Source organism: Microcaecilia unicolor, chromosome 12 (genome assembly GCF_901765095.1).
Source record: "Microcaecilia unicolor chromosome 12, aMicUni1.1, whole genome shotgun sequence".
Classification (NCBI taxonomy): domain Eukaryota; kingdom Metazoa; phylum Chordata; class Amphibia; order Gymnophiona; family Siphonopidae; genus Microcaecilia; species Microcaecilia unicolor.
Genome location: NC_044042.1, coordinates 29,375,828 through 29,393,616, shown reverse-complemented (window position 1 = coordinate 29,393,616; position 17,789 = coordinate 29,375,828). Strand labels below are relative to the sequence as shown.

Below are 17,789 nucleotides of genomic sequence, written 5' to 3'. Positions count from 1 at the left end.
TCGGCGTGTCGAAAACACATGCCGCCAGCACAGACCGCCTTTTGCCACAACTTGGTAAAAGGTGCTCCCAGTTAGCTTTGGGTGGCCAAATGATAAAGGGGATGGGACAACTTCCCTATGAGGAAAGGCTAAAGCGGCTAGGGCTCTTCAGCTTGGAGAAAAGGCGGCTGAGGGGAGATATGATAGAGGTCTATAAAATAATGAGTAGAGTTGAACGGGTAGATGTGAAGCGTCTTTTCACGCTTTCCAAAAATACTAGGACTAGGGGGCATGCGATGAAGCTACAATGTAGTAAATTTAAAACGAATCGGAGAAAATATTTCTTCACTCAATGTGTAATTAAACTCTGGAATTTGTTGCCAGAGAATGTGGTAAAGGTGGTTAGCTTAGCGGAGTTTAAAAAAGGTTTGGACGGTTTCCTTAAGGAAAAGTCCATAGACCGTTATTAAATGGACTTGGGGAAAATCCACTATTTCTGGGATAAGCAGTATATAATGTTTTGTACATTTTGGGGATCTTGCCGGGTATTTGTGACCTGGATTGGCCACTGTTGGAAACAGGATGCTGGGCTCGATGGACCTTTGGTCTTTCCCAGTATGGAAATACTTATGTTTAAGGTTGAACAGACAGCTTTGGCAGGTTAGCTTTAGAATATACAGGGTGAGGCAAAAAAAAAAAGTAACCCCCTAGAATTTTTTTGCCGTTTTCTCAGCAACTGCTTTGAATTCCAACCGCAAAGTTTATGTACTTTTTTAGTCATCCTACTTAGGTATTATTATTAAACAATATTTAATTATGTTAAGCTGTGTTGATGTTACTGACATTTTTGCATTACTACCTAGCGATTTTTTCACGTTAAAAGTGTTGGGGATAAAACACAGTAAAATAGCATCATTCAAAGGATACAGTTAACAATGAATTTCACAGTCATTGTGATGCTCAAAGTGTTCACCTCCAGCTTTAACACAGGCCTTTAGTCACTTTGGAAAGTTCATAACAGCCTTGTCTTCTGCAGCGCTTCCTTGAGTTCAGGAAATGTTTGCAGCTTTGGGTGGAATCTGTGATAGGTCTCCAACATTTCTCCCCAGATAAAAGTCTACATCACTGTGATGCCATTAACAGTAAGCTGGTCACACAATTTTTTTTTTTCAAATAATGGTAGTTTTACAGTGCAAACATTTTTGAACGTGCAAAAATCTGGGTGGTCACGTTAAAAAGCCTGTAATTTCGTTGTGTTTAAAGATATGCTCATTTCACTCATCAACATAAATGTAGCTCGTAACAACACATAAAGCTGTAAAATTTCTCATTGAAATTCCAAGCAGTTGCTGAGAAACCAGCATTAAACTCTAGGGATATTTTTTTTCCCTCAACCTGTATATTATGTCTGAGCTGAGGGCTACCTGGGTAACATATTTGGGCTGAACATTCAAAGTTGTCTGTTTAACTTTGTCCCTAAGCAGCAGAGATTCTATATTTGTCACTTAAAAAATCAGCGCCCAAAAATACATAGCTAGGTGTATTCTATAATGTACGCCTAAATCTAGGTATCCTTTATAGAATAAGCCTAAATTTCTGTGCAGTTTATAGAATACGCCAAGCACCCATGCGCGCGACTAAATTTAGTCGCCGGCAGTTACGCCAAGTAAAACGTGGTGTAAACCCCAACACCTAAATTAGGCGTGGACAGAGTGTATTCAATAACAGCGTGCATAGATTTTAGAAATGTCCATGACCCACCCATTTCACACCCATGGACACACCCCCTTTTCAACTATACGACTTAGAATTTGCGCACATCACATTATAGAATACACTTAGGGGTCCAAAATGGCCTGCGCTAGTGTAGGCGCGTGTTTTGGACGCGCGCAGGTCCATTTTTCAGTGCACCTGTAAAAAAGATCTTTTATTTTGGGCTGAAAATGGACTTGCGGCAAAATAAAAATTGGTGCGCGTCCATTTTGGGTCTGAGACCTTATCGCCACCCATTTACTTAACGGTCAGCTCTCATGTGTTAACCGGGCGGTAATTGTCAGCGCACGCACACTGCCGATTTCTGCCCGGTTAGTGCCGCGCGTTGGAAAATAAAAAATATTTTCTGATGCATGTATTGAACGCGTGTATAAAATGGAATTAGCCTGCGCCATGCGGTAGCCGGGTGGTAGTTCCAAATTGGCGTGCATTGGACGAGCGTTGGCACCTACACGGCTTAGTAAAAGGGCCCGTAGACAGTTGTGCACATAAATTCTAATTAATGCCAATTGGTATGAATAATTGCTTGTTAAGTGGTAATTATTGGTACTGATTGGCTTGTTAACTAAGTTGCATGCGCAAATCCAGAATATGACTGGATTTGAGTGCAGAACCTAAGTCGTGCTATATACAATTGATGCATGATACTCATTTGAAGGCTTGAGAGTGAGCTCCTTTGTGACCCTCATCCCTGGTACTGGGGAGGTCAGCTTCAACAGGTAGGAAAGAGTGGAGTTCTTTCCTGCCCCGAAGAGGTCACTAGACCACCAGAGTGCGCTTTGGTAGGCTGGGGTGGAGGGAAGAAAGCAAGCTTGTCTGTCCGCCTGCCCACCAACCAACCCACCAGCCAGCCAGCCCAGAAATCCGGACTGCCTGGAAAAAATTGTCTGGACCCCTGGCAGTCCCCTGAAAAGAAGTACATGTGTGGGAAAATCTGGACGCATGGTAACCCTACTTGATGTCCTACTTCCCACTTCCTGATCTGAATGTGCCAGATCATATTTCGGCCAGCATAGTATGCCAGAGATGAAAAACTGAAAGACAGAAGTAAAACTGAGTTGCTTTTAGCGCCTGGGCCTCAAACAACAGCTAGCCTGGGAGATGTACCAGAACCCAGCCTAGTCATCACGACTTCTGAGGTTGGAAGAAAAGAGGTTAGAAAACATACTAGAACACTTAAGGACACTTGCTGATGTACGAAATGAAAGAAACCTGTGAAGGAAGAGCGGAAAGAAAGAGAAAAACGGTTGGAAGGACACAACAAGGGAGAAAGGAATTGAGAGCAAGAGAGATGGGCCTACAAATCAGAGTAAGAGAGAAGAATAGATAGACATGGAATGAGGGAGACTGACAGACAAACCCAGGGAGATGCATAGATCAAGGAGCAGAGGAGGAACACTAGCAGTGGAGGAGTGGCCTAGTGGTTAGAGTGGGGAACTGAGGAACTGAGTTCGATTCCCACTTCAGGCACAGGCAGCTCCTTGTGACTCTGGGCAAGTCACTTAACCCTCCATTGCCCCAGGTACAAATAAGTACCTGTATACAATATGTAAGCCGCATTGAGCCTGCCATGAGTGGGAAAGCGCGGGGTACAAATGTAACAACAACAACATGGAGTAATTAGCTTGGACAGATCAGTCCTGGGTTTCCCCTGTAAGACAGTGCAAGAGTGGAGAGTACTGGCTGTGGATCTTGTCAGCTTTCCTCCTGTCCCCTAAAGTCACCAGAAGATACTGAGGGGCTCCACTGTCCCATCTGCATTCAGGGCTGGAAACCGACTTTCCTGGGTCCATAGGGAGTTGTATAAGTGGACCTTCAAAGCTCTCATCTCCATTCACACAGAGTTCCTCGAGGTCAGACAGTGGTGTTGAGGAGGTGACAGGTGAAAACCAAGGCAGCAATGATTTTCTGTGTTCCCTCCATATTAATCTTCAGGCAGAAGGAGCAGATATCTTTTTACTTACCCTACTGTCCATACGGAATCCATTATTGTTCTATTTTTTAATATTTAGCTTACATTTATAACTAGGACTTATTACATTTTGAAATCAGTTTTTAGAGTCCCTGGATAACATTATTTATATAGATATCATATGCCTTGCAGTGATCAATCTACCACTTTGTTTTTCATGTCATTTTTGGGAGTCTTCCTGAGGCTGGAGCTCTAATGCAGCTGTATGCTCTTTTCTTCCATTTCTTCGGTCTGAATACAGAGACTTGGGGGAGAGACTGTGGGGCAGTAAGAAACATTACAGAGTATTATTATGGATGTTGCTGACCTTGAGCTATTCAGAGTCCCCAGAGATCTGCACTAAAAGGCAGTAGGAAAAAAGCAGGAGAATATTGGTTATTGGTGGATTGCAGACTCCGGTGTCCTGTAACATTTGCTCCCTGGGGATGCCAGAGTTTGCTCAGCTGAGTAACTGATCATCTGTAAATACATCCAGCACAGGTAGAGAGGGACAGATGATCAGAGAGGTAGGACTTTAGCACACAGGATTAGCAGATTTTTGGTGGGTAAATCTTGGATACTTGTTCCGCATGCCCTAGAGTGAGCAGTACATTTAGGTTGGGTAGGTGTGTGTGTATTTGGGGGCAGCATATAATGAATGTTGGGATGTATAATCCAGTGCCTCCTCCTTCTCCCCAACTCCCTTGTTCCATCATTCGTTCCCTTCCTTATCCCACATCCTTCCCACAGCAAATGACAACTGAAACAGATGCCTATTGCTCACTAGCTTTCCTCAAGCTTGGACTTGCTGTTGACCTATTCCACACTAAAGTTTCTGGGGTCAGCTCCTCCCCTACTGCTGGGCCTTGGACCTACTCATTGCTCTTCAGTTTCTGACAACTTCATAATTCTGCAGCCCAATTTCTTCTGCTGTGGCTGATCTTCTGCTGGTTTCTCAGCTCTGTAAACCTTTCCAGACTGGTGGACCTCATATCCATCCACCAGTCAACTCTGGTGAGTCTCTTAGCTACTTGTTGCTCTTCTACAAATGCATCCACTCCTGAACTTTGATCTGCTTGCTTCTTGTGCCTTGGCTGCATCATCCATGCTCCTTGTGGTATGAAATCCTGGATTTGCCAGCTTTAGTTTTCTCAAATTTCATTCCACCTAGGTTGCTGCCTCTGGATCTGCATTCCTCCTTTCAGACCTGTGGAGCTTCACTCAGTCCTCCATCTCCTCCCACTTACTCTTTTCTCAGCAAGATGGCATAAAGAACTAGTTCGACCCCACCAATGGCCTTCTTATGCCACCTCACTGAAATAGAGCATATGTTGAAGGCTCTTTTTTCACAATCGCAAAGGATATGGTGGGCCTGAGCAGTAATTTCAAGGGCTGATTTGAGGATGATCCTCAAAAATCAGAGATGTCTGGTAACCCTTCTGTAGGAATGATTAGATGGCCTTGGCACTGTGCTCCTTGTGCCCTGGTTTAGAGGGTGGGAGATCCCCAAATGAGAGGACCAGCTTGGCTAAGTGCATTGATGCCACCACATCTGCTCCATAACAGTGCTGGTCTTGTGTGTCTCGTACAGGGGAGCAGCAGTCGGGTCAACAGGCGGAACGTAGGAGAAAAGATTAAATACAGGCTGGTGGCTGTACCCCACGGCAATGATATTGCGTCACTCTTTGAACTGGACCCCACCACACTGCAGAAGACAGACTCCTTCGTCCCACGGTATGTACAGCAGAAGTTTGCAAACAGACTTGCATTTCAGTATCTGTTAGCTTTAGACATCCAAGCTCAAGGACAGGTCTGAAAGTGCCATAAACTCAGGGCTTTTTTTCAGGGGGTTCTTGGGGGTACTGAGTACCAGCACCTTTTCCATTGTCTGCTAAAATTGACCCATGATCCCCAAGTTTTAATGAACGAGCTCAGGCTCTACACACCAATTCTGCCTTGTCATAGATTCTGTGACTGGTTGCAGGGGGCCTGGCTATTGTGGGGTGGGTCTATCAGTGATCACCCTACCCCTGAAGGGTGGTCTGGCATTTGAGTATGGGCACCTTTTTCGCTAGAAAAAATGCACTGCATAAACTCTAGAAGAGACTCCAGAAAATTGCAGCGCATATAGGGCCTGGAAGTGCCACAGGAGACCCCAGAAAACAGGACAGTTTTCAAAGGGACTTCCTGGGTGGCTAAGTAGCTGCACCCCTCTCAAGAGATAAAAGTATGGTGTGCTGTTTCATAGCATCAGCCCTTTTAAAGGGCAGGAAAACGCGTCTGGGGATTGCACTGTAAAGTGTGTGTGTAGAGTGCAGGTGATGAGGGTAAGAGCGGGCTTGACGGTGCAAATGTTGTATAAATTAGAGAATAGATTAGGGTAGGCTCAAGTGTCTAGTAAATGATGAGAGCCACAATGCCCAGTGCCAGCCCTTTAAGGGGCAGATTCAAGCAAGTGCGTCAGAACTTAAGTGTGAAAAAATGTGCACCAAGTGGCAATTCTAGAGTGGAAATTATGCATGAAATCGCTGTTATAGAATAGAGCGTAAGTCAGCCGACGCATGCCTAGCTGAGATCATATTTAACCATCTCTCTGACCTCGCGTGCAACTTTCTGCAAATCAATCACCTTTCTTTCTAATTCTTCCTACTTTCTTACTCATCTATATGTTACAGCTTTGCCTTACCCTTCACTACCAATTATAATGTTCTAGTACATATTGTGTTGTCATTGCAAGTAGTATACCATGCCATACTTTGTATTGTTGTTCGAATATTTTTACTGCTCTAATTGTCTATTGCTCATGTTTGATCTATTCTTACTGTGCACCGCCTTGAGTGAATTCCTTCAAAAAGGCGGTAAATAAATCCTAATAAATAAATAAATAACTTTAGCCACAAGCACTTATGCCCTGTCAAAGGCCATGTTAAAAGTTGGCAGTTGCGTGTGTAATCAACAGTATTTTGTGACTTACGCATGCAACTACAAGACACACTCCTAATCCGCCCTTTGTAGTTGCTATACCATTTAGGCACTAACCCCCCCGAATTCTGTATAGTGCACCTAGAGATCCGTGCCGAAATCTATACAATGTGTGTAACTTAATTGGCTTAACAAGCTAATCAGCATTGATAACAGCACTTAATAAGCAACAATGAGCACTAATTGGCAATAATTAGAATTTGCGCACACAACTCGTTAAGTGTATTCTGTAATGAACTGTGCCTAAATTCCAATGCACGCAGTTCAAAAGGGCCATGGCTACGGGTGGGGAAATGGGCATTTCAGCGGCGTTCCAAAATTTACATGGCCCAGTGCGCATGTAAATCTACGCACAGGGATTTAGGCAAAGTTTTCGTTGACCTAAATGGATATTACATTGTTTTAAGCGCTAGGATTTCCGCCTAAGCATATTCTATATACTGCACCTAAATCTAGGCACCGCTTGTAGAATACGTGTAGGCGGAAATCTGTACCGCATGGATTTTTTAGGCGCCATATATAGAATCTGGTCCTAAGGGATGAATGTTCAGCCAGTGGCGGTCAGCATTTTTAAGGCCACTGCCAGCATTATCTTTGAATATTAAATACATTAAAATGTTTAAAATGTTATCCTTGAATATTCAAAATATTTAAAAGCCTTTTTATTTAAAAAGTTCCTGTCACGGGATGCCAATCAACTGTCTGAAAATGAATTACAGTTCTTATAATAATATATCTGTTGCAAAATGTTCTAAATGCATTAAATAACCACATTTCGTTTTGATTCTATGTATATGTAAGCCACGTTGAACTGATAATACTTTTTAGCAAATGTGGAATATAAATACCAATCTCTACTATAATAAAAAGCACCTCCAACGTTCTGAAGCTGACTCCGTGGCTTCACTGAAGTGAAGGGTCCGTAAGGTTCGTCAGATTCGTCAGTCTGTCACCATCTCTCTCGGCCCCGCCCTCGCATCAACACGTGATGACGTCGAGGGTGGCGGACCTATCAGAGGTTAAGTGCAAAATCAGTATGGGTGAATCAATCCCTCCCTCTTTTTTTTGTCTTGTGGCTGAATGATTTCTCGCTGGCCTGACATGTCCCCAACCTTTGTGTCCATTTGGGGGGGGGGGGGGTAATTCTCTGTAGCTTGCCTAAAGTTGGGCACCAGGATAACGCATGCTGAGCAATTGCGTACTCAGGGGCCCTTTTATGAAACGGTGGTAAGCCCAATGCGAGCTTACCGCTTGCTAAAAGCGGAGTTCCGCTGGGCTACTGCAGCAGCCCTGCACTAGTTCCCTCCTCTAGCATGTGCCATTTCTGGCGCTGCAAAAACATTTACATTTTTGTAGCACCGGTGTGTACCCAGCAGTAATCAGGCAGTGCCGCACGCTGCCGGGTTAGCGCGGGAGCCCTTAACGCCATCTCAATGGGTGGTGGTAAGTGCTCCCCCCCCCCCCCCCCCCAAAATGGCTGCGTGGCAAGTGCTTCACTTGCCAGACGGCTATTGCTTGAAAAAAACAAAGACCTGCTTTTTACCTGCTGCGGTAAAAGGGGGCCTCGGCGCATGTCAAAAACACTTGCCGATGCCAGCGCAAACCCCCTTTTGCTACAGCTTCGTAAAAGGACCCCACAGTCGTCATTATAGAATACTTGCAAAAGTCTTCCTATACGCTACCTTACGCTAGCTCAGTGGCTGGTGTAAATGCTCGCACCTATATAGTAACATAGTAGATGACAGCAGAGAAAGAGCTGCACGGTCCATCCAGTCTGCCCAACAAGATAAACTCATATGTGCTGCTTTATGTGTATACCTGACCTTGATTTGTATCTGCCGTTTTCAGGGCACAGACCGTAGAAGTCTGCCCAGCACTAGCCCTATCTCCCAACCGCTAGCCCCGCCTGCCACCACCAGCTCTGCCACCCAATCTCCGCTAAGATTCTGAGGATCCCTTCCTTCTGAACAGGATTCCTTTATGTTTATCCCACGCATTTTTTAATTCCGTTACTGTTTTCATCTCCACCACCTCCCGCGGGAGGGCATTCCAAGTTTCCACCACTCTCTCCGTGAAGAAATACTTCCTGACATTTTTCTTGAGTCTGCCCCCCTTCAATCTCATTTCATGCCCTCTAGTCCTACCGCCTTCCCGTCTCCGGAAAAGGTTCATTTGCGGATTAATACCTTTCAAATATTTGAACGTCTATATCATATCACCCCTGTTTCTCCTTTCCTCCGGGGTATACATGTTCAGGTCAGCAAGTCTCTCCTCATACGTCTTGTAACGCAAATCCCATACCATTTTTGTAGCTTTTCTTTGCACCGCTTCCATTCTTTTTACATCCTTAGCAAGATACGGCCTCCAAAACTGAACACAATACTCCAAGTGGGGCCTCACCAATGACTTATACAGAGGCATCAACACCTCCTTTCTTCTGCTGGTCACACCCCTCTCTATACAGCCTAGCAACCTTCTAGCTACGGCCACCGCCTTGTCACACTGTTTCGTCGCCTTCAGATCCTCAGATACTAACACCCCAAGATCCCTCTCCCCGTCCGTACATATCAAGACTCTCACCACCTAACACATACGTCTCCCGTGGATTTCTACTCCCTAAGTGCCTCACTTTGCATTTCTTCGCATTGAATTGTAATTGCCAAACTTTAGACCATTCTTCTAGCTTCTGCAGATCCTTTTTCATGTTTTCCACTCCCTCCTGGGTGTCCACTCTGTTACAAATCTTAGTATCATCCGCAAAAAGACAAACTTTACCTTCTAACCCTTCGGCAATGTCACTCACAAATATGTAAGCTGTTAAGTGTTTAACTCCTAGCATTCTAGAACCTGCGAGTGTAAGTGCTGGGTACGCCACAAACCGCCCATTCCCTTCTCACAGCCACACCCCTCTTACAGCTATGCAGTGCCGTAGCGGGGGCGGCTGGCACCCGGGGCGGGTCGCCGCCACGCCCCCCCCCCCCGGGTACAGCACGGCCCCCCCTCCGGCGCGCACCCCCCCCCCCTTGAAGCGCATTGTAACTTACTTTGGCAGCGAGGGGCGGGCAGGAGGACCGATCCATCGGCTCCATTGGTTCCTTGCTCTCTGTGCCCCGGAACAGGAAGTAACCTGTTCCGGGGCAGAAGGAGCAAGGAACCAAAGGAGATGACACCCCCTCCCCAGCGGCGTGCACCCGGAGCGGACCGCCCCACCGCCCCCCCCCTTCCTACGCCACTGCAGCTATGTGATGGATTTTGTGTGCACAATTTACAGAAACCTCATTAGCACCAGTTAACACCAATTATACCCAATAATTGATTGCTAATGCCAATTAGTAGCTTATTATTAAATTAAGTTACACGCAAAATTGACAGTATTCTATAACTTGGGGGTGTAAATATGCACACTAACCACCGGATTCTATAAACCGTGGCTAAAGTGCACATGCAAATTAGCTTAATTGCTTAACAAGTTAATCAGTGCCTATAGTTGGCCTTAATTAGGATTTACTCACAGATCGTATTCTATAACGATCCGCGCGTAAATCCTAATGCATGTAAATTTTTTGGAGCGTGGCTTGGGAAGTTCCAAAATTTTATGCATGTAAATACAGAATTTGACCGAACCGAACCTAATTTAGGTGTTGGCATTTACACCAACTTTTAGTGGCATAATTACCACAGCCTAAAGTTAGGTGTGGTTTATGCCTTAAGCACTATTCTATAAAGATCGCGTACCCTTTATAGAATAACGCTCAGCACATAAAATTTTCAGCGCTGCTTTTTAGGTGCCTCTTATAGACTTTACCCCTAAGTGTAAAATTAGGCACACAGGTTTATAGAATTAGGCGGGTTGTTGCCGCAGTCCTTTCCTTGATTACGCTTGCATGCTTCATAGAAAAATAATCTCGTCCTCAGGTTTCTTCCTCTGTCAAATTACTGCTATATACCCAAAATCCAAGAGTAGTCAAGGAGGCAGAGGGCAGGAACTTGGGCAAGCCAGTTTAAAGATGGGGTGCCACAGCAACATTAGCAAGTGTTTCATGCTGATCTATTGGGTACATCGCCCCTCCCATCTCATTTTTACCAATGTTTCCTTTTGCTTGAATGATTGTAGGAACTCCTTTGTGCGACTGCGTCACCTCTGTACCAACACCTGGATCCAGAGCACCAACGTTCCCATTGATGTGGCTGAAGAGAGACCCATCCGCCTCATGGTCTGTGAAAACCTGTGTTTCTGTAGTAGTGGGGAAAATTCTTGTTAGAAATCCAGCTCCAGGTCTTTCTGTCCACTCAGGAGCCACTCCCAAAGCCCATTCCATGGGAAACAGAAATATGTTCAGGATTTGTGCAAAGCCTTTTTCACAGAAAATAGAGACACACATCTCTAACTTTGCATCTTTTCTTCCCACTGGATATACTAGAGATATTCCTAGCTTGTGTGACGACTTGACTCCATGTACATTGGAATATTGCACTCCAGTCCTGGTTTTTCAGCTTGGGATTGTATTTTTATTGGCCAAAATGCAAGGCTGCAAATCACAGCATTCTTTGACGTGGCAACTGTAAACCAAGACTGGCGCCCAGCGGCTTGGTGTTCATGGCGTCATCTAGTTCTCCTATTTAAGTGGGCATAGAATTCTGTTCCTGGTTGTTCAAATCTGGTGGCATTTAGAGTGATTGGATTTTCTTTTCCAGCTTGGCACTTGCCCTACTAAAGAAGATAAGGAGGCTTTTGCCATTGTGTCCGTTCCAGTGTCGGAGATTCGGGACCTGGACTTTGCCAATGATGCCAGCTCAATGTTGGCAAGCATTGTGGAGAAGCTGAACGAGGGGTTCATTAGCCAGAATGACCGGAGGTAAATGTATTATCAGAGTGTGTAGAAATGTTTTATGAAACTGGTATCACATAGTTAGTACTCATTTTTTTGATCTGTTGCATGGGAGTCAGTTGCTGTAATTCTGTATCTTGGAAACATTATCTTCAGAGTAATTTGCTGTAATACTGCATCAAGTCTGAGGATCAATTGGCCACACTGGTATCTGACTGATAGTACAGCATCCTGCTGTGTGGAAAGTTGAGATTCAGTCACAGGCTCAGCTTTTGCTCCCTGCCTTGGCCAGCCAGTGCTGGGAATTCAGCACAGACTGTATTCATAGTATCTGGAGGGGAAGTACTCCAACCTTTGTTTAATGGTGACACCTAATGGCCGAAGCTAGGATGCTTATTTATCAAGTCCCAGTGTGGTATGATGAGTCTCTTTCTTGACTCTAGAGAACTGACCTGTTACAATGCCTGGCTCTGGTCGAATAACTTTCCAAGGGTATTAGGGCATTAAATGCCGCGGGAGGTGGTGGAGAGGAAAACGGTAACGGAATTCAAACATGCGTGGGATAAACATAAAGGAATCCTGTTCAGAAGGAAAGGATCCTCAGGAGCTTAACCAAGATTGGATAGCAGAGCCGGTAGTGGGAGGCGGGGCTGGAGGTTGGGAGGCGTGGATAGTGCGGGGCAGACTTATACGGTCTGTGCCAGAGCCAGTGGTGGGAGGCGGGACTGGAGGTTGGGAGGCAGGGATAGCGCTGGGCAGACTTATACGGTCTGTGCCAGAGCCGGTGGTGGGAGGCGGGGATAGTGCTGGGCAGACTTATACGGTCTATGCCAGAGCCGGTGGTTGGGAGGTGGGGCTAGTGCTGGGCAGACTTATACGGTCTGTGCCCTGAAGAGCACAGGTACAAATCAAAGTAGGGTATACACAAAAGTAGCACACATGAGTTGTCTTGTTGGGCAGACTGGATGGACCGTGCAGGTCTTTTTCTGCCGTCATCTACTAATATCCCATCTGCAAATCTGGAAAGAAGTAGAAAAACAGTGGATGCCCTACAAGGGACTTTGCTTAGACAAATGGTGAGGGGTCGTTGTTGGTTCTATTGGGCTCTACTCTCTCACCACTGGTTTTCAACATTTGTTTAGTCCCTTGGCTAGTCTTATACAAGAAGTGGGTATTAGGACCTATATCTATGCAGATGATATCCCACTATTTCATCCAACATTTCATTCCCAACCAGACATATTCTGTCTCCAAAAAATTTTTCTTATGATTGCATCCTGGCTGTCACAGCACAAACTAGTACTGAACAAGGACAAAATGGTAGCTTGCTGGATTACAGGTAGGCTCTTGCCTCTATCCTAGTCGCTATTAGGGAAAGGGAAATGGGACTTGATATACTGCCTTTCTGAGGGTTCTGCAACTACATTCAAAGCGGTTTACATATATTCAGGTACTTATTTTGTACCAGGGGCAATGGAGGGTTAAGTGACTTTTGCCCAGAGTCACAAGGAGCTGCAGTGGGAATTGAACTCAGTTCCCCAGGATCAAAGTCCACTGCACTAACCACTAGGCTACTCCTCCACTCATTCCACCAATAAGAGCCAACCTCATCAGTGATGTCACAATGGCTTGATTGCCTGCTACTTGGCTCACTTCTGATATTGTGATGTCATAAGGGAAAGGGGGAAAGGGAAATGGGACTTGATATACTGCCTTTCTGAGGGTTCTGCAACTACATTCAAAGCGGTTTACATATATTCAGGTACTTATTTTGTACCAGAGCAATGGAGGGTTAAGTGACTTGCCCAGAGTCACAAGGAGCTGCAGTGGGAATTGAACTCAGTTCCCCAGGATCAAAGTCCGCTGAACTAACCACTAGGCTACTCCTCCACTAGCAACATTCCATGTAGAAGCCTGCCCTTGCAGATCAGCAATGTGGCTGCGCAGGCTTCTGTTTCTGTGAGTCTGACGTCCTGCAGAAGCCTGCGCAGCCGTGTTGCTGATCTGCAAGGGCAGGCTTCTACATGGAATGTTGCTAGTGGAATAGCAACATTCCATGTAGAATCTCAAATAGTAGCAACAAAATCTCAATAGTAGCAGCATTCCATCTAGAATCTCCAATAGTAGCAATGTTCCATGTAGAATCTTCAAATAGTAGCAACATTCCAGAATCTCAAATAGTAGCAACAGCAACATTCCATGTAGAATCTCAAATAGGGAAAGGGAAATGGGACTTGATATACTGGCTTTCTGAGGTTTTTTTGCAACTACATTCAAAGCGGTTTACATATATTCAGGTATTTATTTTGTACCAGGGGCAATGGAGGGTTAAGTGACTTGCCCAGAGTCACAAGGAGCTGCAGTGGGAATCGAACTTAGTTCCCCAGGATCGAAGTCCACTGCACTAACCACTAGGCTACTCCGTTATTCTTTGGACATAGTATATCCCCTGTGAACTTATTCCGTTATCTTGCAGTTATTCTTGATTGCATGCTCTCCCTTCATAAACAAATTTCTAACCTTCAAGTGGGGTTCTATGCACATCGCAAGATTCGTTCTTGTCGATTCTTTGTGGAATCTCAAGCAACTCACACTTTGGTTCATGCTTTCTTAATCTCACGTATGGACTACTGTAATGTTGTTTACAATGGCCTTCCTAAATCTCGTATTCAAAATTTGCAGAACACTGCTGTGCAAATTATTTGTCATGCTAAATGTCGGATCATGCTTCCCCTTTACTTTTCCAGTTGCACTAGCTTCCGGTATATTTAAGGGTTCAGTTTAAAATACTTTGTTTCACTCACAAGGCTACTGTGGTTTCCCTTCTTACTTGCAATCAAACAAAAACTTTCCATAGAACCTTAGAATAACTTCAAAATAATAATGCTGTGGACTTGTGCTGTAACAAACCACTAAAAAGCAAAAATGGAGGAAAAGACATCAAAAGTCTATAGTACTCTGTGAAATCTCATAGACAATTCAGTACTCAAAAGACACCATCTTCATCACTGGCCAACAGCCTCCAAAAATTTTTTTCTTTTTTTTTTAAATCTGTGTACAGTGAAAATTATTCAAGCTGTACCTATAAGAAAGTTTACTTACGGTAGTATTTGAATGCACAAGTTTTAAAATATTTTAATTTTAATTCCGTAGGAATCCAGAGCACCTCCACTTTTTTGTGGATTTTGTTCCTTCTCTGTATGTGATTATGTCATGTTATTATGTATGTTTATTTTTGTTCTCTGCCAAGGATTGTAGATTGAGCGGATTATAAATTTTTTTCAATGAATGAATAAAATGATTTTTTTTTGTTACATTTGTACCCCATGCTTTCCCACTCATGGCAGACTCAATGCAGCTTACATGGGGCAATGGAGGGTTAAGTGACTTGCCCAGAGTCACAAGGAGCTGCCTGTGCCTGAAGTGGGAATTGAACTCAGTTCCTCAGGACCAAAGTCCACCACCCTAACCACTAGGCCACTCCTCCACTGTTGCTACTATTTGAGATTCTACATGGAATGTTGCTATTCCACTAGCAACATTCCATGTAGAAGTCAGCCCTTGCAGATCACCAATGTGGCCGCGCAGGCTTCTGCTTCTGTGAGTCTGATGTCCTGCACGTACGTGCAGGATGTCAGACTCACAGAAACAGAAGACTGCGCATGGAATGTTGCTAGTGGAATATTCCATGTAGAATCTCCAATAGTAGCAACAGAATCTCAATAGTAGCAACATTCCATGTAGAATCTCCAATTGTATCTATTTTTTTTTGTTACATTTGTACCCCACGCTTTCCCACTCATGGCAGGCTCAATGCGGCTTACATGGGGCAATGGAGGGTTAAGTGACTTGCCCAGAGTCACAAGGAGCTGCCTGTGCCTGAAGTGGGAATCAAACTCAGTTCCTCAGGACCAGAGTCCACCACCCTAACCACTAGGCCACTCCTCCACTTTTAGATTTTAGATCTGATACTGATTTTTTCTGCAGCCTTGGGTGAATCCTAGTATCATTTCACAACAGTTTACTCACCTGTTAGTGAGGAGTGGCAATTCTCTTCCTTTTCTCTGTTTTGAAATGTCCCCTCTACTCAGGTGCCTGAAATGTGCAGCTTGTACTTGTACCTACATGTGGCTGTATCTAAAAGTAAATAGTAAGGTGCATTGGGAGACCAGAAGATTAAGTGCAGGGATTAATACTGTGATGGTGTCTTGTTGTAGATTTGCTATCAAACTGCTGGAGGACCTGGTTTTCTTTGTGGTGGGTGTTCCCAACAATGGACAGAATGTTCTGGATATCGTGATGAGCAAGGCCAACCGAGAGAGGCAGAAACTGATGCGGGAGCAGAATATCCTGAAGCAGGTAAGTGAAAGGATGCATTCTGATATCAAGTGAAAGGGTGCATTCTGATGCTGCTGGTCATCAGACGTGGGACAAGTCTTCATCCAGGTCGGTGTCTCAATGTACCCTCATAACACAGCTGAAAAAGCGCCGAGAGGTCCCGGAAGAAAGGCAAAAATAAACTAAGAAGGATCCAGAATTATTTCAGTAACTTTACAGGGATTTTTCTCTCTGATATAAAATTATGGCCGGAGGTTTAGGTCAATATGCAAAGGCAGAATTTGTAGAAGACAGAACAGAGGTACAGGCTGAGGAATGGGAGCCCTATGAAGGTGCGGGTGAGGAATGCAAACCTTATAGAGTTGCAGGCTGAGGAATGGGAGCCTTATAGTGGTATGTGCTAGGGAATGTGAATTTTATCTGTACAAGGCACTGTAGAGAGAGATTCTGTATCCTGTTAAATTAAGAGAACACTGACTGTGCATGTCTCTGTCTCTTCATTCCTGTCTAGATATTTGGGATCCTGAAGGCTCCATTTAAGGATAAGGGAGGTGATGGCCCCCTGCTGCGATTGGAGGAGCTCTCAGATCAGAAGAATGCCCCTTATCAGTACATGTTCCGCCTCTGTTACCGCGTTCTGCGCCATTCTCAGGAAGACTACCGCAAAAACCAGGTTTGTGCCTCCCATTGGACTGGGCTCACGTGCTCTGTTCAGCAATTTAAATCTGCACGAGATCATTATTGACACAAACGCATCACTTTGTGTTGGCCATTATGATGATGTGGGCAACCATGGTCCTCGAAGGTCACAACCCAGTCAGGTTTTATTTATTTATTTTTTAAAAAATTATATTCCGCACTATCGCCACAGTTCTAGGCCGATCACAAAATTACACTCATAATAATACAGTTCATACACGTTTTACAACATTACTAACAGACTCGAAACAGACATAATTCACTCTTTAATACACATTATTCTCAATGCTCCAGTACTGAAATATTGTGTTGTGCTTCTAATATTGAACAAGTTAGGTTGCATCATAGGCCTCAATGAATAGTAAAGTTTTAATTTCTTTCTTGAATTCAGTCAAAGTCTGAAGGTCTTGCAACTGTTTGGGGATTATATTCCAAAACTTTGAACCAACTATAAAGAATATCTTATTTCTATATTCATCTAATCTAATGACGTGATAGGAAGCCACATCAAACAAGTATTGCTCTTCAGATCTCAATAATCATCTAGGCTGATACACCAGGGGCGTAGCCAGACTTCGGCGAGAGGGGGGGTCCAGAGCCCGAGGTGAGGGGGCACATTTTAGTCCCCCCCCCCAGTGCCACCGACCCCCCCCCCCCCCCCCGCCGCCATTGCCAACACCCCCCTGCCATTGCCGACACCCCCCGCCCGCCGTTGCCGTCTGCTACATTTGCTGGCAGGGGACCCCATCCCTGCCAGCCGAAGTCTTCTTCCTTCGTTTGGTTTCTGAGTCTGACGTCCTGCACGTTGTACAGGTAGCAGACGGCGACGGCGGGTTGGCGGCGGGAGGGGGGGTTAAGAGGGTCGTCAGCAGGGGGGTCCAGGGCCAAATCTACGGGGGCCCAGGCCCCCGTGGCCCCATAGTAGCTACGCCCCTGTGATACACATGTAGCTTTGATGCCAGTACAGGAGACACTAGTCTATTTTGTACCGTATACATCAAATGTAACACCTTAAATTTAATCCTTTGTTCAATCGTCAACCAGTGTGGTTCTCTGAGCATTGGCATAATGTGATCATTTGCACAAAATCTATTTGCATACAATGGAACAGTACATGCAAATCAATCTCATGCATATTTGTTGTGGAAATCTTGACCTGATTGGGTTGTGGCCCTTGAGGACCCTGGGGGCTGACAGTTACACCCGTTCTGTGGCTGGTGTGACCGTTTGTGTCTAAA

At 44.8% G+C, this 17,789-nt stretch overlaps 1 protein-coding gene across 3 annotated transcripts in view; it reads left to right on the top strand.

Annotated features, from left to right (window-relative positions):
- Positions 1-17,789, top strand: part of ITPR3 (inositol 1,4,5-trisphosphate receptor type 3) — a 251,892-nt gene that overhangs the window by 145,624 nt on the left and 88,479 nt on the right. For all 3 annotated transcript variants that reach the window (XM_030220428.1, XM_030220427.1, XM_030220426.1), the window contains exons 11-15: positions 5,295-5,437; positions 10,800-10,899; positions 11,381-11,541; positions 15,732-15,873; positions 16,364-16,525. In XM_030220428.1, the coding sequence (XP_030076288.1) occupies positions 5,295-5,437; positions 10,800-10,899; positions 11,381-11,541; positions 15,732-15,873; positions 16,364-16,525 (708 nt within the window). The remainder of the gene's footprint in view (positions 1-5,294; positions 5,438-10,799; positions 10,900-11,380; positions 11,542-15,731; positions 15,874-16,363; positions 16,526-17,789) is intronic.